Source organism: Ambystoma mexicanum, chromosome 3q (genome assembly GCF_040938575.1).
Source record: "Ambystoma mexicanum isolate Mex_15411 chromosome 3q, UKY_AmexF1_1, whole genome shotgun sequence".
In the NCBI taxonomy this organism is placed as follows: Eukaryota; Metazoa; Chordata; class Amphibia; order Caudata; family Ambystomatidae; genus Ambystoma; species Ambystoma mexicanum.
Genome location: NC_090926.1, coordinates 470,853,754 through 470,873,692, shown reverse-complemented (window position 1 = coordinate 470,873,692; position 19,939 = coordinate 470,853,754). Strand labels below are relative to the sequence as shown.

General features: G+C 44.9%; 1 protein-coding gene across 2 annotated transcripts in view; it reads left to right on the top strand.

The window, feature by feature from the left end:
* ATP10B (ATPase phospholipid transporting 10B (putative)) overlaps positions 1-19,939 on the top strand; it is a 620,207-nt gene that overhangs the window by 590,345 nt on the left and 9,923 nt on the right. For both annotated transcript variants that reach the window (XM_069654269.1, XM_069654270.1), the window contains 5 exons: positions 4,130-4,445; positions 7,772-7,848; positions 8,637-8,762; positions 17,408-17,608; positions 18,853-18,933. In XM_069654269.1, the coding sequence (XP_069510370.1) occupies positions 4,130-4,445; positions 7,772-7,848; positions 8,637-8,762; positions 17,408-17,608; positions 18,853-18,933 (801 nt within the window). The remainder of the gene's footprint in view (positions 1-4,129; positions 4,446-7,771; positions 7,849-8,636; positions 8,763-17,407; positions 17,609-18,852; positions 18,934-19,939) is intronic.

Here is a 19,939-nt window from a genome sequence, read left to right as displayed (position 1 = left end):
TTTATGCATGAAAGCTTTCTGTGCCCTGTACTTTCCAAGAAGTGGCAATTAGGAGCACACAATTGCGATCGCAAGCCCTGGTGGCAGACTCCCGCCACTGTGCGGGCGTTGGGTGGGCTCAAACTAGCTCTGCGGGCTGTATCCCGCTACATGTGGGCGGTGCCACCTCGCAAGTGTTGTATTTGCACTGAAAGGGTCAAAGTCTTCAATTGTTCCGAACACGAGCGCAATTACTGTAAAACCAAATGCACCCTGCGCATTCTCACGTGGGCGTATTGCCACCTTTCCAAAGGGAATTTCCCAAGTAGAAAATGGAATGCAGCTGGGCAGGCACGCGTTCCTGTTTCAGTAGATGCTAACGTCCGGCCGAGCTCTGTGGTGCACGGACCAGCGCAGCACTTAGATCACCCATGAAGTGGTCTACAATTTGTGAAGGCTTTGGGATGGACAAAAAAGGTTGACCAGATGCTTCAAATGACCCTCTCCCCTTGGGTGCATTCACGGATGGTCCCGGGCACTCCAGTACAGAGCCGGGCTGATCTGCAAGTCGATGCCCCAGCAGCAAGCTTGTGCTTAAGGTCAGGGGCCACCGCACAGGTATTTGCAGCCAGGGATTACAACCATCCTTGATATGGCCTTCAGACACTCTCTCAAGCTGCACCACTGACGCTCCTGTGAAGGCAATATTGCAATACTCTGCAGATGCAGCAAGCATTTGCAAAAGTCCAGGGGCCACCGTGCAGATATCTGCAACCATCCTTGATATGGCCCTCAGACACTCTCTCAAGCTGCACCACTGACGCTCCTGTGAAGGCAATATTGCAATACTCTGGAGATGCAGCAAGCATTTGCAAAAGTCGAGGGGCCACCGTGCAGATATCTGCAACCACCCTTGATATGGCCCTCAGACACCCTCTCAAGCTGCACCACTGACGCTCCTGTGAAGGCAAGATTGCAATACTCTGCAGATGCAGCCAGCATTTGCATAAATCCAGGGGCCACCGCACAGGTATTTGCAGCCAGGGATTGCAACCATCCTTGATAGGGCCCTAAGACACTCTCTCAAGCTGAACCACTGACGCTCCTGTGAAGGCAAGATTTTCAATTCTCTGCAGACGCAGCAAGCATTTGCAAAAGTCCAGGGGCCACCACTCGGATATCTGCAACCATCCCTGATATGGCCCTCAGACACTCTCTCAAGCTGCACCACTGACGCTCCTGTGAAGGCAAGATTGCAATACTCTGCAGACGCAGCCAGCATTTGCATAAGACCAGGGGCCACCGCACAGGTATTTGCAGCCAGGGATGGCAACCATCCTTGATATGGCCCTAAGACACTCTCTCAAGCCGCACCACTGACGCTCCTGTGAAGGCAAGATTGCAATACTCTGCAGGCGATAGTGAAGGCAGGGAGGATTTCCCTAGAATCCGCAGAAGCAGAACTGTGCAAAGGCTTCTTTCACCCGCTCTTGCCCCAAAGTCGCTGTAAGAGTTAAGACACAACCATGCATCATTTGGCGGCTTTTGTTTTTGTTCTATGCATGTAGGAAAATGTCCAGTGGTGGGAGTGCTTTGGATTCTGCACTTCTTGTCTGAGATTTTAAAACGAAGGTTGTAGAGAAGGGGTCTCTGTTCAACTCGTGTTGTGAACATGGCCTCTCACCCTGTGGTTCACGCTAACACCATAAAGAATACAGCCGACATTCCTTGCACTTTCTTTGGAATACTGTTATTTGAGCCTCTTGATCGGAGGCCGGGACAATCCCGAAAAACTGAAACGTGACCAATTGCATTTCCCATATTAGAGCTGTCACTGCAAGGATCTGCATCATTTGCCTCTCCAGATGTTTGGACTACAACTCCCTTCAGCACTAGCCAGCATAGTAAATTGTGAGGGATCATGGGAGTTGATGTCCAGTTGGACTGCTGACATCTCGAGAGCCGCAAGTTTCAGATCCCTGCTTTAAGGCATGCTCACTTATGACAGCATTCTGAACCAGCCCCTTTGTTTGTTTGTTTGTTTGTTTGTTTGTTTGTTTGTTTGTTTGTTTGTTTGTTCATTTATTAAGCGCACCAGACTCGTAAGTAAAAGGGCGCAACGACAAGGAGATGCAAGGCTTACATAGTTACATATACATAGGTTACAGAATTAACATATCAAAGGATAAACAATTTTGCATGACTACAGGATATATACAATATGAGCAATAGGTTACATATACACATGCTGCAATATTTGTCATTTACAATATTTACAAAAGAAAGAATATAGCAGGATATACTGTTTCTTAATTGCAGGATAATGTCCTCAGGGAGATGGGAGGCTAAGGGTTGGAGGCAGTGATGTGTTTTATTAAGTTTTTTCTGAAGCGTGGATATGGTTGGTCAGCTCTCAGCTCCTGGGGCAGTGAATTCCAGCTTTTGGCTGCCTTAACAGTGAAGCCATTACCCCCGATAGTAGTAAGTTTGTATTTGGGGATATTCAGGCAACTGGTGTTCCCACTTCTAGTAGGTCTGAGAGAGGTTCTTCTCTGAAGTTTGTCTATAAGGTAACAAGGGGCCGCATTGTTCAAGGCTTTATGCGTCAAGGAGAGTGTTTTTAGAAGTATTTTATTGGACGTGGAGAGCCATTTGTGTTGGCGACTCAAGGCAGAAATGTGGGTTTTCTTGTTTATGCCAAGGGCTGCTCTTAAAGCGTTATCCTGTAACGTTTGGAGCTTTTGAATGGTGGATTTGTTAGCCCCAATGTAGAGGGCATTGCAATAGTCGATTCTAGAGAGTATGAGAGCTCTAGCCAAGATCAGACAACTATTGTCAGAGAGGAACGGTTTACCAGCTCTGAGAAGTTTGCATGTGTAAGCCGTTGCCGAGGTAAGGGATTTGACCTGCTTGTCAAAGGATAGTGTGGAATCCAAGTAAAATCCCAGGGTTTTTACTTCCTTGGAGACTTTAATGGTATTGCCGTCAATATTGAAAGATGAATATTCTTGGCCTAATTTTTTGATATTGGCCTGCAAACCCAGTATTATTAGTTGAGTCTTATCATCGTTCAAGCATAGGCCGTGAGTGGCCATCCATGCTTGGATGATAAGGTAAACCTTGTTCACCAGGCCCATGTCCGTACCGTAATCCCCAGAAAGTGGTAGGAGAATCTGAGTATCATCTGCATAGTTAGTGTAGGTGATACCCAGCTGGTCCAAATCGTCGAACAGTGGCTTGGTGAAGAGGGTAGGCGAGACGCAGGATCCTTGGGGGACACCGCATAGGATGGGTGTAGGATCGGCCGATGCTGAGGGGGAGAAGACTCTCATGGTTCTCTCACTCAGGAAGGACTCGATCCATTTGATAGCGTCCGTTGAGAAGTGAGCCGACATTAAACATTATGGTTGACCAGGTCGAATGCAGCAGAGAGGTCGAGTAAGAGCAGGAGTACTGTCCTTCCTTTGTCTCTCAACTCGTCTATTTGGGACTTGAGGTCAATTAAGGCAGTCTCTGTTCCGTGCAGTGGCCGGAAGCCAGATTGTCTGTTGCCCAGGAGTTTGTGCACTTCTAAATGCTTCTGAATTTGAGTGTAGGCGGCCTTATCCAATATTTTTAATAGGAATGGGACTGTGGTAATAGGCCGGTAGTTTGTAGGAATGAGGGGATCAAGTGTCTGTTTTTTGAGGAGTGGTAGCACCCAGGATTGCTTGAGGTTGGCGGTTATCGTACCTGTAGCAAATGAGGCGTTTATCAGTTTGGGTATAAATGGCGAGAGTGCTCTAGCGGCATCTTTTATTAGCTGTGCAGGGCAGATATCGCCTTTACAGTTTGAGGGCTTCAAAGATAGGATAATTTTTTCTACCTCTAAGATTGACATTTTGGAGAAGTAGTGTTGTGTGCCGGTGGTGGCTCGTTAGGCTGGGGAGTGTTAGGCGAGTGCATTAAGTTTAGGGTCTTCTTTTTTAGTTGAATTTTATTTTGAAGTGTGTCAATTTTATGCGCTAAGGCTTGTTGTATGTCTGTACACCAGGATTTATCCTTGGTGCAGACATCTGAGATAGCAATAGGGGACTCAAGTTCTTTGATAATGATGTCCCTCATGTGAGTTCTTGACATGTGATCTCCTTTATCTTCTTGTCCTGTGCAGGAGACCTGTGAGTCGCTACTGGACTGCACCTTGGAAGAGGTGAAGAAGTTCAGCCCTCCCAAGAAGGTGAAGAAGGGCCTTTTCGAGCGCCGCAGGACCGTGTCTTCGGTAGGGCCTATCCGCAGAGGTCCCCACTTTGGGCTAGTGATCGACGGGCGGACCTTGAGCGTTGTTTTCCAGGGAGGCTTGGAGAAGAAGTTTCTGGCTCTGGCTAGCTGCTGCCGCTCAGTCTTGTGCTGCCGCGCCACCCCCCTTCAGAAGAGCATGGTGGTGAAACTGGTCCGAGACAAGCTGAAAGTCATGACGCTCTCCATCGGTAGGTGCTTTGCTGTATTTCTGCTTTTGCTTTTGATCTAAAGGATGCTTTCAGATCCACCAATCATGCCTTTCATCTGAGTGTCCTAGCAACCACAATTCTTCAATTGCTTCTTCTAGCAGTTTTACTTTCCTTTTTTCAAATGCTTTAAGTGTGCCCCCATTCAAGCAATTTGCATGAATAAAATGTCATTTGTTTTTCTTCCCACACTCAATACATGTATATGGGTTTGTGGCTCTGACTTGGTTTTCATTGGGAAATGCCCCCTTCCCTTTGATGTTCCACTTCTTTGCTCTTGTTGTTTTAATGGTATGGTTTCCTTTCTTTAGTTTTACGTCTTTCCAGTACTTTGTATAGTCTTAAATATTCTGTTTCGCGGCATCCACATAGCGCAACAGGGGGAGCCTTGATGCTCTATCAGTGCTAGCAGTGGGTACCTGAAGAGGTGTAACGGTATGAAACCTCTGGGCGGGGACTTGGAGGATCAGTATAGCAATCTGGTAACTAATGCCATGCTGCTTTGCAATCACAGTACACTCTACCTATGCCTGAGACCAATCCGAATTGCAGCACAGTGGTGGTGGTGGCAGCTGCGGCTGCGGTGGCATGGCCCTTCTGTAATGTCCATCAGTTGGGAGGATGTGTTGTCTGCCGGCTCATTGGCATATCTGGAACGCAGAAATGTCTGGGCCCTAACTCTGGTGTTCCAGCTCTGCCACGTGACCTCTCTCTGTGATTGTCCCGGTCTCTGATGCCTTGCCTGCCAAAAGTGAGATGGCTCAGAAAAGTGCTCCATGCCCCAGGGATGAGGACTACAGTGTGTCAAATGTGGGACAGCGATACGCTGAGCGCAAGTGCCCGGAGATCAGTGCAGCTTTGTAACAATCAATTGCTCAGACTGCCGCCAGGCACAAACACACACATTGAGGCGGTTGCCACTCCAGCTCTAGAAATTGGGCTATTTATTGCAAATTTAAAAAATGAAGTTTACATTGAGAATGCTCGCGTTTTTCTTTAAGCTTTGAGAAAGAACTTGAAGTCGCTGTTTCTTTACCAGTCATCGTATCCTGCACCATCTGATGAGGACGTCTTCGAGACTTTGAAAGCTAGTGCATTGTTCCATTGCTGCATAATATGTCCAGTTGGTCCAATACAAGGTTTCAAATCCAGTGTTTTAGTGTGATCTTTAAACTGTACTAACATGGTGCCAAACTTTTATTTCTATTGCATTTTGAAAAGACGTAAACAATTTAAAGAAAACCTCAAACCATCTAATGAATATACCTTGTAATGCAGTGCTTTATAGGCTGCTGCTAGTTAGCCCAGAGGGAATAGTGATGGACAGCATCTTTGCAGGGCAGCCTTCCTTCCCATTAACAAGTTATTAATGGAAGATAGCTTAGAGGGTTTGTGAACCCGTTCCAGAGTGCATGGTATGTGTATTTCAAAGATTCAAATTCCAACTGGACGGACTCTGTTTTTATTCTTTGCTGGTAATAACTTAAGTAACATTTTATTTGGTTATATTTAATCATTGGCAACGTATCCAGTGTGAGGTGTGTTTTGCAGGGCATCGTGGTCATTATTGTAATTGTGGGATTGCTGCGGTTTGAACTTGTGCCTGGGGCAATCTGACTGTGCGTTTGTTTGGGGTGTGTTGTTTCTGGTTTCCCTGTATTACACCTGAGTGGATACACCCAGGTCAGACTGCCCCAGGGCACGGGTCCCATGCAGCAAGTATTACAAAATAGAAACAAGGCTTACGCATACAGCAGGTTACAAAGTCGATCTGTGCCCCATGGGGGCAACCAGCCAGGCAGAGTTGGGCCTAATGACTACAAGGTAATGTGTGTTAGGCCGAAGACTGGATGACCAATGGGCCTATTCTGAAGAAAATGGGAGATGCTCAGAAAAATCTTGATGTTTCAGCTCAACTCATGTCATAATTGTAGAGAAGGGAAAAGTGTAGGTCATGGTTGCGTGACTACACCAGAAATGATGCGCATCCTCATGCCAAGCTTGGGAAACACAATTATATTTTTGAGGCACACCAGCGGATAGGCATGGTATTTTTGTATTGCATGGGGAGTCAGTCTTCAAATTCACAATGCATTTGGGTTTCCTGACCTTAACCGATGTGATGCAAGGGTTAAATCGCACCCAACGCTCTCGCTCCTATAAGCTATGGTTGTCATGTACGAGCTATGAAGAACATGTTTGTCTCGTCAACCTTCTATGAAAACCTCCTGCTTCGGCATTGCCAGCAGTCCCACTGTAGTCCTTCCAGCCTGTTCTCCAACGCGCCACCGCTTTGGTCAGGCAAGATCAGGAAGCATGCCATTCCCTTTCTTGTGGGCTAACCTTCTTAACCCAGTTGGGAATAGTTGGCCAGGAGTGTTGTAATAACAAGGGCAGAATTCATTGATGGCTTCCAAATCCCCAGAGATGTTTGGTTAATCGTACTCGTACCACAAGCAGACAGGAGAAGCCCATGATTGCCATCAGCATCACACTGCTAAGCATGATATGCCATCACCTTCAACTAGTGTTCCCCCTGTCCCCCTGCAGAAACTGTCCTCTTCAATGACTCATAATCAAACTCCTAAGATAATCATGTACTTTCTAGCTCCCTTGCGAAAGTTCCAGAGCAGGAGTGCGAAAAGGTAAAAGTATCCTTTCAAGAATATTTTAGGAGAAAATGCCTTCACGCTCCATTATTGAGGCTTTAATGCTCTGGAGCCGAAGACATTCTAGGTGGCTTAGATGGTGCTTAAGCATCTCCATGGTGATGTCGCTAGCATAATTGCACCTCGCATTTTAATAGTCTTGAAGGCAGGGAAAGACATCAGTAGAACACGTCCCCCTAATCACCGTTCTCATGATTTTGGCAACAGTTGAAATGCACGCTCCAAGTAGCTACATGTAACATGACCCCCAATGGTAGGGGCAGCAGCATGAAAGAAACCGGAGGTTGCGCACCGTACCCCACGTCTCTGGAATCTAGAGTCTAATATTGGCAAGCCCACAATGGGGAACCAAACGGGCCTACTTTTATTGCTTCCAGAATGGGCCTGCTTCTGTACAGTGTGACTAATGTTCAGGAGTGCTGCATTGCAAGTTACATGGTTGAAAGCCGTAGGAGGCTTATCCAGCCTAACCATGCTTACTTTCTGTTAATAATGCCACTTAGAAACTAGTTTGACAGAAAAACGTGTGCTCTTGATATGGGCTGCAGTTGGGTTTGTGTATTGCGTCTATTGTAGAGCAACTGTGGGATTGTCTCTCTGCCTTCCAAGCGTTAAGAGGCTTTCATTCTTTCCTTCTAGGTGACGGCGCCAATGACGTGAGTATGATCCAGGCTGCCGACATTGGTATCGGAATCTCTGGTCAAGAAGGAATGCAGGTAAGCAGAAAACCAAGCTAACAAACGGTTTAAGCAAAAGTCCTTAATAGTAGTAGTGGGCCAGGGTCCCAGTGGGCTTAGACAAATAGAGCTCTCACTTACCTAGAGGTCCGAGGTCAGCTGCCCTGAGTGCTTTCCCGGTCTAGACGCTGTCATGGTTTTCTCATTGTGTGGAGTACAATTTCCATGATCCTTTACCACTGACTCCGCTAGATAAATCTGATCAGAGTTGAAGTCCAAAGCATCTGGAGATTCGCATAATGAGTAACCATGAATCAAAAATGGCATCATTTTTTAATAACTGGCAGCTATCCCCCACACAAGACAGAGCTCTCGCAGGTAAACCTATGGGGAAATATGAAATGTATTATTGGTTTTAATGTTGTTTGTTTTGTTAAAGGAATTATCTTGAGTCTCTAGATTTAAAATAACAATTATAATAACAGTAAACAAGGGGACGAAATAGTACTCAAATGGCAGCCATATAAGCTGCATTTAGTCAAATATGCTGCATTGTTATTGAATTTTCTACATTATGCCTTTTGGAACTGGAAAATGTAGCTCACTCTAAGATGTTGGACCTTGCAGTGTCCATGGTGCTATATATATATATATATATATATATATATATATAATATAATAAAATGGCTCGCCTGATATAAAGGATTGTTACCCGATGTATGAGAGTTGAGCTTGGCTCGGGCCTTGCCGTTTGTGTCTGGTGTTGGTGCTCGCCGCTAGGGAACAATAGTCTCTAACGGAATTTGCCTTTGTCCGTTCCCCCTCAGGCCGTGATGTCGAGTGATTTTGCCATCTCCAAGTTCAAGCACCTCAAGAAGCTGCTCTTGGTCCACGGTCACTGGTGCTACGCCCGCTTGGCCAAGATGGTCATTTACTTTTTCTACAAGAACGTGGTAAGTTGGATGGGGCTTCTTCGGGGGTGGAATGGGAACCAAATGAGGCCCTTGAAATAATATTACAGACTTTCAGCAAGCCCAACCCTTTTCCTATAAGAAAATGTGGAAATAAAATAGGATACCACACAAAAGAAGCCCAGGGTGCTGAGGTCCAGCGGGAGATCCAGGCCACAGCTTGTTTTTCAGTTCCACCTTCTGAAAGGTCGACCTCTGAAGGTCATTTTGGGGAATAAGATTGAGTCTCCATGTTACTTCTCTGCTGTTGAAATAACTTTGAAAGCCTTTGAGTTCATTTTGGGAACTAGTAAATGATTTTCTGAAAAGTTCAAACAGCAGCTAAAATGAATTCAGAAGGAAAGCGTGTTAAGTGGGAAAAGGCAGAGGGGAGAGCAGGAGGTACGCGCATTATAATTGTAGGCACTCCACCCTTTTTGCACTAGATTTATCCCACCTAAAATTGATTTAAAACATTGGGATAGTATAGGGAAGGGCAAGCAGTAAATAAACTGTCATATAAGATAAAAGTTATAGGAGGCAATGAAAAAGCAAGGGCGGAAAAATTGGATATTTTGGGGATTCCCATACAATTAAAGAAAAAAAAGCCACTGGCAAAGGATTTGTAAAAAGCAATTACCAAATCGGTTGACCTTTGCTCAAAACGAGTTAAAGGAAAAGACCAGGGCCATAATGAATTAGGAATGCCTTCACCACGCTCTTCTGGGAAAGGACCTTTGAATCAACCGTCCAGAATCGCCGGCCTCGAAGGGAGACTATTGGAAAGCTGTTGTGCGATGTTTCGGGGGACTCTGAGGGTGCTTTGCGTCATTTGTTTCGGTGCTTTATGCTTTCAGAAGCTGCAGGGTCCTTTTTAGTTTAGCTTGTAAACGGGCGCACGTTATTTGGCCTGTTTTGCAGTTTTCAATGGTTTGTTTGATCGTGTGTTTTAGTTTCTTTCAGTTTAGACTTCAGCAGTTTAGTAGTTAGCATTGCCTATGCACTTAAAGGGAGGGAATCGGCTTGTCCTTTATGTGGGACAACGGCCTAAAAGAAAGCAGTTCACTGGAATGGGCGTTAAAGGCCAAAGGTCACTCAATTTCAATTGAGTAACCTGGCCCAGATTTTGCATTTCTGTCGTCAAAGTCGCACACAAATGTGCCGTTACTTCTTATGTTTTAAAATGTTATTCTAGTTATTTGGGTAGGCGAGCTGCCGAAAGCACTTCCTAAGTGTCTCTATCACATTTTTTGTTTACATGGCAACAAGCAAGCATTTACAATTTGCACTATATACTAATTAAGATCAAATATCGCAGCCGTGGCTTGCAAGTAGTCATCTCAGAGTCACATTTCTCTCAACACCATAGAACATGTTATGGTGGCACCGGGGCAGAATGACGTTCAAATTGCCCAAATGGCATTTGATAACCTCCCAACAAAAAAAAAAAGGACAAGGAAATGGGAGCCGCTCCCGGCTAGCGTGCCACTTCCGGTCCGACAGCATGGGAACGTGTGCAGGCTTAATGGACGCACACTGCTTCCTCAATTTCCGGTTTGGCCCAAAATCTTCTGGCTCCTGCAAAGACTGCAAAACGAGACAATGCCAAAAGCAGACGCTTACGACTATTACATTTTAAATCGTATTGTAAAGAAAATGGCTGGTCACATTTTTATGATGTACTTCTATTCCTTAAGTGTGGCAAAATCACCGCTCCACGCCAGGAAGGTGCTTGATTCCGTCTCAGTGGGCAGGGCCGCAGCTACACAGTTATCCCACACAGGGGTCTTTTTCTGGGCACATTTCCTGGCCCTTCCTCCTCTTATCCTGTAATTCAGAGGAGGCCTTTCTACTTGGCGAATGAGCAGCTATGTATGTTGCTCGGTGTCCCCGACAAGCCATATACTCAACATGTGGATTGCATTTTATTCTAGATGGCCATCATTGTTTCCCGGTACCACATTCACCAGACGCAATGTTCCCAAAGGGCAGTATTTCTCCTGCTCAATATTCCACACTGGCAACACCCATCCTGGCATATAGTGCTCTTGGTGGAAGTGAAGTCTCCTAGCACTGACTGCTGAAGAGAAACATTTCCCAGCACTGTTTTTACTCCAGGCGCTGTGTATTTGAATGGCAGTGCCCACCTGGCACCTGATGCGTTTGATTTCGCCAGGCACAGGATCTATCATGGGCACATATTTGTGGTCACAACGGCTATGCTCTCCTTTCCCATCAAAATGAAATATCAGCAGTGGTAGAAGTGTACTGAAAAAAGTAATAGAACTGTGGTCTCGGCAGGGGAGAGGGTAGGTGGAAGCAGAGTGCAGCATGTGACCAGGTGTTGCGGTCGGGGCATTGCAATAGTCTAAGTTATTAGTAGCTAAGGCTCCTATTACAACTTTACACATGCACAGGGATATGAATGGGCAAATCCTTTATATAGAATGGTGAATTGGGTCTTAAAGACTAGAGGAATGGTAAACGGAAACAAATAAAAGTAGTGGGACCACGCTCCCGACCGTTCCCGCTCACTTCGATCACTGAATTTCAGATGTGCTGGCCACCACTTGTGTCCAAGGTCATATAACCACATGGCACAACGATTTGTGTGATCACTCTAGCTAAAATGATCGTACTCTGTGCACACTTTTGATCATAAAACATGCAAAACAAATTACTAAATCTCGTCTGGTGCATACATGTTTTTTAATTCAAAAGTAAATAAAAAGTTTCTCAATACTCTAAATCAATATATATGTTTGATTTCATTAATTTTTCAAAATAAACATTTTAACAACCATTTCAATCGTGCAAAAAGAATCCTGCTAAGTGGTACTGTATTGCAGCTTTCTGACATTTTTGTTGGCCATGCTGCATGTGGCTCTGTAAGAAAAGGGGAGGGATTGTTAGTGGGACAGCGGGAGGCAGAAGGCCGAAGTCACAAGTACATTGGCAAAAGGGCATGTGGGCTGTGTCAAGTTCCTTTAAGAGATTTTTAAGTATTTCAAAATGAATGCACCAGAGGGAAAGAGTCGGGTTGGTGGATACACAATGGAACACCCAATTTCTACCGGAAATAAACACAGTACAAAACAGAAGCATTCTGGAGTGGAAGAGAATTTTCAAAGCCACTGGTGGGCAGCTGGATCAGAAGAGACATAATGGACAGAAGGCATGAAAGGACTAGTGGCGCTGAAAAAGCTAGATGAGTTCTAGAAGACTGGGTCAAGCGCAGCAGAAAAACGATACAAGAAATTAAGGGTAAGACTCGGGACCAGATAGTGGCTAGTGAGTATGTTCAACAAAAGAAGCCAACTAGCTGCATCAGGCTGTCATTAGCTGGCATGCAAAGCTGTGATTTGGCGCCGTCCATATTTCCAAAATAGGTTCTTGCGAGGAATGCAAGTCCCACACACTTAAGCCTTTTACCCTGTAGGCAACGGGACCAAAGCCGGGATGAATTCGGAAGGATGGAGGCGGCTGGATAACCCAAACAAGGGTATGCGTTTCCCTTTGTGTTTTGTTTTGCTATATAATGCTCTTTCATTTACTAGTGCTCGCAACCCCCATCTTTTATTAAAAGTTTAATGTATATGTAAATGAGGCCTGCGTGTAGAAATTATGTAAATTGGGAAATAATGCAATTTTCCGAATCCCGTTTAACTTGGTTTTCCGCGCATGCCTGTCGGCCTGTTTTCTTGGAATGCAGTCCTTAGAACTGAAATTCTGGGCAGTCCGTGAGTAGTGAACACTGGGTAATCGGAAACCAACTTTAAAAATGAATGCAGAGTTTCAATGTGTTCTGCTAGAATTTTAATGATACATTGCTTATGGTCCTTTTTTATGCACAAACTATTAACATTTTACACTGAGGGACTGAGTGTAGCTTTCACACGTGTTTTTTATGAATTATGTTATGTTATGTTAAAAGTACTTGTATAGTGCACCATCACCAACGGAATTGGTCCCCAGGCGCTCTGGTGGATCTGTAAACAGGAAGGAGGGGTAGGATTAGTCAGGAGGAGGGGAGAAGGAGAGCGGGAGAAGTGGTGTGCTGTTGGCAGCTTCAGCTCGCTATACACTGAGTGCTGGGCTTTGGTGCTAGTGTCGGATCGGGCGAGGCCTCGAGTGCTGTGGGTGAAGTTTTTGTTGTTGATGCAGTGTGGTAAAGTGTGTGCGGATTGCTGGGAGAGAGGTGATTGTGTGGCTTTGTGTGGGATTAAGTATGCAGAGGATTGAGGGTCGGGTTAGTGGGGTCTGTATCCTGATTCACGTACTTATGGTTCCATTAGAGTTGCATACCTGTGGGTTGGGTTGTTGCTGGTTCCTCGTGGGCCGACTTGCTTCGGTGGTGCTGCACTGATCCAGCTGTATCATAGTGAGTATTGTTTGGATTGGTAGGTGTGTCTCGTCCGAATCTTCAAGTGTGGGACTCGGTAGGTAGTATCTATTCTCAGGTTATCTAGTGTGAGACTGGTCAGTTGAGGCTTTGAACGGTTCAGGGTCGGAGTCGTGTTGATGTGGTGTCCTAGTGCATCCGTCCTGGTGAGTCTGTGTATTCAGTCATTCATTTCCTTCTGTCCTGACTGGTTCGTTAGTTTCCGTGGGATGAGCATCCTTGGGGCTATTGTTTAGTTGTAGTTTTTTGTGGTGGGGCATTGTGCTTCCTGCTGTGTATTGGTGGACAGTGTGTAGTGATGAAACATTCTGTTTCTCACCCGCTGGATTGGGGCTCGTGGTGCAGTGCTTCCTTTCCCTCTCTATATTTTGTCCTTAGGGCTGTTGGTCATGGTCCTCTTGATGATTCGTCTTAGATTTGCTGTCTTTGTCTTGCTAGGTTTACGGTCTTAGGTCGTATTGTGGCTGTCTCCCGTTTGGTCGTTTAGTATGTCGTGGGATATTTACCTTAGCTTTTCCCATTGATTAATCGGTGTGTATCGGGGTCCCTCTACGTTCATTGATGTTTTAGTTGTGTGTGCGCCCTAGTGGGCAGTCTTTCTAGTTATGACGTGAAGAGCCAGGTTTTGAGTAATTTCCTGAATAATAGGTGGTTTCTTGTATTACGTATGTACTTTGGAAGGTCGTTCCATGTTTTCGGAGCTTGGTGAGAGAAGGCGGATTCTCCAAGTTTTCTTTTGTTGTAGGGCTTCAGTTCCAGGTGGATGTCCCTGCTTGATCTGAGCGTTCTTGTTGGTTGATGTAGGCACAGTTTGTCTCTTGGGAACTCAGCGCCTTCGCTGTGTACTGCTCTGTGCGTAATGCACATTGTTTTGAATTTTATTTGTTGATTTATTGGTAGCCAATGTAATGTTTTCAGTGCTGGTGTGGTGTGTTCTCTTCGGGGTAGTTTCAGAAGTAGTCTGGCTGCCACATTTTGAATGCGTTGTACTTTTTTTAAAAGTCGCTCAGGCATGCCTATGTATAGGCTATTGGTGTAGTCTACTTTGGACATGACGAGGGCGATGATGGTGGTTGTTTTGTTGGCGAACAATAGGAACGGTAAGATCCTCTTTGCTGCTCGCAGGAGCAAGACGCATTTCTTGAGGAGAGCGTTTACTTGTGGCTCTAGCGTGAGATTATTGTCCATCAAAACCCCCAAGTTTTTTACAGTTGGCAAGGGTGCTGGGGTTGTCCCAAGTTCCCTTGGCCAAGGGATGAATTGGTTTTCTCCTCCATTTATTGTTACGATCATTATTTCAGTTTTGGATGGGTTGATTTTGAGGGAGTTGGAATTCATCCAGAAGAATACATAGCAGAGGCAGTTTTCTAGCATTGAGTTCATTTCCGGGTTGTCTTGTATTTTGAAAATTATTTGTGTATCATCAGCGTAGTTGTAGCAGGTGAGGCCGTGGATTTTGATGATTCTGATAAGTAGATACAGTTGAATAGTAGCGGGGAGAACGGTGATCCTTGTGGTACTCCACAGGGGGAATCTCTCGGGCTGGATTTGAATGGTTTCATCCATATGGTTTCCAGTCTGTTTGTTAGGAAAGATTTGATCCATAGTAGGGCGCTGTCTGTTATTCTGAGTCCTTCTAATCTCGTTATGAGGGTGTCATGGTCGACTGTGTCGAATGCTGCCGACAGGTCTAGGAGTATTAAGGCAGTGCTGTTGTCTGAGTCTGCGTTGATTTTTAGATCGTCCCATATTGAGAGTAGAGCTGATTCAGTTCCTCTCATTGGTCTGAAGCTGACTTGTGCCTGGTCTAGTAGGCCGTGCTCTTCTATAAACTATTGGGTTGTTTTGTATATGTACGTTTCAAGCAGCTTGTCTGTATACGGGATGTTGGAGATGGGTCTGTAGTTGGAGAGGTCCTCTACGTTTCCCACTGTATCTTTGAGTAGTAGCCTGATGTATGCAGTTTTGAAGGCTTGTGGCACTTTTCCAGTTGCAATGGAAAGGTTGAGGAAGTTACTGTGATATTCCATAGGTGTTCCTAGTTTAAGAATCGATTTGTATATGTCTGTCGGGCAGGGGTTTTCGGGGGACCCTGAGTTATTGCTTTCATTCACCAGTTTGACAAATGTCTCCACTGATATTTCTGGAAAGCTTTGTAGTTTGTTTGGGTGTTCCTCCTAGGTGTAGGTGGGGGTCGTGGTCTGATCAGACGGTCTGCTTTGTATGGTTTGTTGGATGTTGGTGATTTTGTTTTTGAAGTGGTCTGCGTGGTCGTTGCAAAGTTTTGTGGATGGAGGCGATGTGTTGTTACATCCTGGAGGGTTTTTGATCTCGTTTATGATTTTGAAGATTTTCTTTTTTGGTGTTTGGTGCTGCGAAGATTCAGTTGTCGTAGTGTTTCCTCTTCTTTGCTTTTTGTATTTACTTTTTGTATGCCCGGTTGTGTTGTAGGAATTTCAGTTTGTTCGCCGTGTCGTTTTGTTTTCTCCAATCGAGTTCTAATCTTCGGTTTTTACTTTTCATGGTGCAAGTAGTGGGGAGAACCATTTTGCCATTGCCCGTTTATGTGAAGAAGTGAAGGGTTTTTCTTTGGCGATGTTGTCTATAGTAGTTATAATCCAGGAGTGCAGCAAGGTTACTTTTTTGTCCAGGTCATCTTCTTCCATGAATGTTGGGTGGGGTTTGCTTAGCTCTAGGAATTCATTCAGGTTGGAGTTTTTGATGGTTCTCCAATTTCTTTTCATGGTGTTCGTTGTTTTATCCGGTTGACTGTTGGGGTGGACATTTTGATTACGAAGGGGATGATGAGGTGGTTGCTCCAGGGAATTTGAATTGGGGGTGCCGTGGTAAGGTGTAGTTTGTTCGCGAAGATTGCATCTAGTGTATGCCCTGCCGAGTGGGTTGCTCCATTGACTAGTTATTGTAGGTTCATTGCTGCCAGTTGGCTGCTTAGCGATTTTTGTATGATCGTGCTTTCTCCTTCGAACCAGATGTTGAAGTCTCCGAGGACTATTAGGTGATTGTGTTTGATAGCTAGGATGGTGATTGCTTCTGTGAATGCATCTACGAAGGTTGCATCGTAGGTTGGTGGTCTATATATTAGTATGAATTTTAGGTTTGTTTTGGGGCTTACTGCTAGACCTATGATTAGGGATTCGCATTTATCGAGGTTTAGTGGGTCTTCCACTTTGATATCCAGGTGTTCCTTGTGGATGATTGCCAGTCCTCCCCCTCTTTTGGTTTTCTGTTTGCTTGGACGCACTTGAAGTATTCAGGCAGGCAGTTGTTGAGGGTGATCTTGTAGTTGTCATCTAGCCAAGTTTCTGTAGCAAACAGGATGTCGATCCCTCCGTCGCAGCGCAGATCGTATATCTCGGTGGCATGTTTGGACATTGACCTTGCATTGATGAGGTTTCAGTGGATCTTTTTGGTGTGGTTTTGCATGTTAGTTCCTTGTTTTGGTTTGTGGTTGTTTGTTTGTGGTGCATCGTTATTGGCGTTGATTGGGGGTGGATGAGGATCATGAGTAAGCCTCTGCCTGAAAGACCAGATTATGTTATGCTAGCATTCAGAACTCTGATCGGACATTCATATTTTTGAATTCCCATTTAATTAATTTCCAATAGTAATTGTTCCGTTCATGTCACAGGTTTGCTATGCCAGCCAGTGGGTGTTTGGCATTGTCATTGGGCAGGTGAATACCAAATTAGGGACACCTTATGCTTATTTACAAAAGCCCCAGGATTTGTACTGACCACGACAGTAACAAATTAGCTGTAGTAATGAGAATAGGTAACAATGATCATTCCAGCAATAACTGTTTCAAAGAAACTGAAGTGTCTTTGTGCTTGGATAATGATTGTTATCACAAAGGTCAATGACCTGTATGAATAAACCCACCATGAGAGCTGGCCTTCATTCCTCCTCTTGTCGGGGAGGGGTAGTATGGCATTGTGTTTATTGCAGCTAAAAAAGAAAGTTTCCCTTGTGAGACTAATATCTTATGTTCCTTGCTTTAACTGAAGTCATTCCGTAAAGCTACATAATTTTCATCGTTCATCCTTATAAAGTGATATAAATTTAAATTGTTTATTTGGTGGAAACAGTGTGGTTAAGAAGGAAATCTCTCACAATTCCTCCTCTGGCCAGAATATAGCATGTCCGCTGTGGTGCTATCACTGTGAAGGGAAGAGCCAAGGAATGTGTTCTGCTCGATAAACATCTGCCATTTTCGTCCGCTTTGCAGGCTTACGTCAACCTCCTGTTCTGGTTCCAGTTCTTCTGCGGCTTCTCCGGTCAAACCATGATCGATTACTGGCAGATGATTTTCTTCAACCTCTTCTTCACATCCGTTCCGCCCCTCATCTTTGGCATCCTTGACAAGGATGTCTCGGCAGAAACACTGATGAGCTTGCCGGAACTGTACAAAAGTGGGCAAAATTCAGAGGTGAGTTTTTGTGAGTAGGTTCTGTTACTTTTTTAAGGGTACATTTCCCAGTAACATTCAAATCTTAAATTGGCTAAAAAGGACTTGATTAATACCCACAGAGTCTGACTTTGCCCAAAACTTTAATTAACTATTAGTGTATGGCTTATGAAGCTACCCCTTATTGGCTTAGGTGAGCCTGGCCATTGGTAACAGTGTCCACCGTAGTGCTTGAAACTGAAGATCCTACATGTAGACTTGGGGTAAGTTATTAGCTACCAAGGAAATAGCTATTCTTCCCCTATTTGAACCAAGAACATCTCAGAGTAATATTTTAAGGGATGCAGATAGGCAGGGAGGGCAGATACAATATTCACACCCAGGAAAGGGCACTCAGTGAATCAGGTGGCATGCAACAGCAGGCGAAAATACACATGCTCTGCCTGTTGTTTCCAGCCACCTGAGGCCCTTCCCTGAGTGGTGCCATCTTTTTTTTTTTTTATTTTAAGTCGGGAGGCAACAGGGAGTTCAGTGGGACAGACTATCAAACCCATTTAAGACTAGTCAGTTACTTTCCGTACTTCCTAAAATGACCTAAATATGTTTAGATGGGAGTTTGTCGTGTTTAGGAGAACTGTTTAGAGGTTTACCCCATTCCCTTTGTGAACCGTTTTACTTTAAACGCCTCTCAGATAGCTGATACATTTGTCTCTTCTTGAAAAGTACGTGCTACTTTTATTTGTAAATGTTTGGGTCTCATTGTTTTTATACACACTATGTATATACTTAAAGAACTTACCTTGTCTTGTCTGGAGAGCTTGCTTAATGTTTGACTTTAACATAAAGACTATATTGTTCAGTAAATATGCAGTATAGCCACATATTCCTTTGTTTTGTCTTAATCTATTGCTAGCTGTACCTTAGTAACACTCTTCTTCTTTTCTAAGAGTGAAACCAGACCGCTCAGGCATAGTTACCTTTTTTGGGAGTCAGTTACTAACCTGGTGAAAACCCTGCCTAACACTACAGGTTAATTTTTTCAAGCCATCACCAGAAGACACGTGTACTGAATCCTTTTTGCTCCATTAATACCATAACCAGGGAATGGCTTTACAGTCCCTGTTTCACCCAAAAATTGCCAATGCCATCTACGTTGCTCTTCATTTGACTGCTGTTAGAACCATGTCGAACAGAAAAGCTATCATGTACAAGCGCAAACCTCCTTGTGCTACCTAACATGCCTTCCCATTTTCTCCATCATGCAGTTGTACAATGTATCCATCTTTTGGCTGGCCCTGATGGATGCCTTCTACCAGAGCCTGGTCTGCTTTTTCGTCCCGTATCTGGTAAGTATAGAAATCCTCCACTGCCCTAACGTGTACGAACAGGTGCATACTGAACCGGAGCGTCGGCCGCAGAGGTGCAGAAGTGCTCAAGGCTTTCACAGTCAACTGCATGGGGCAAAAGGCACATTTGGTGTGCACAGCACTGTGTGGAATATGGCATTCTAGTCAAATATATTGATTTTGGATATCGGCTCAGGCATTGAATTTGGGAGGGAGCGGGGGGGCACGCAATGGGGCTATTACTTGAGTTGGATCTTTTGTGGAAGCCCTTCTGGAAAATATGGTCTATGAAATCCTGTATCGGCTCGCCACTTCATTTCCTAAGTGGTCCACTCTTGTTTGTTCCATAGAGCCGTGTGTTTATCCCATTCTGCCCTACCACAAAGGGTTAATTCGCAACTATTAACTTGTGTTTCTATAGTACAAAGTTAGCTAGGAAGCAGCAGACAACTTTACAAGTAATCTGGGGGTTAACGGAGGTCGGTGGAAGGAAAGGTTGCAGGTTATAGTAGCCTGGATGGGTAGCCCAGGCTATGGGGGTAGTATTTACCTAGGAGTAGCAAGTGCTAAGTGTCCCCTAGGTATTACCAGAAGAGCAGCATTTTGAGTGCCTTCCTGAACTGCAGGGGCATTGGTGCAATCCTGATTGTGACCGGGATGGTGTTGCAGTAGGCTGGGCAAGTCAAGTAGTACCACTCTACTTGTCACTCTACGTGCCCACGCAGAGGCGTTGCTAGAGGTTGCTGAGGGGGCTATAGCCCTGGGTCTTTTGGTTGTAGCCCCAGATAGAAGCTCAGGGGCTACAACCAAAAGGCTAGTTAGTCCCGAGTCCTGACATTAGCGTAGCCCTGGCTCATTTACAAGCTTAGCAACACCCAAGCACACACGTTTTGCTGTTACTGCAGCTTGCTTTCTCTGGGCTTTATATGTTCTGAAAGGCAGGGTGGGGATCCAATGCGTTCGATACTCAAGGGCGCTTTACCACTGCTAACACCGTGTCCATACA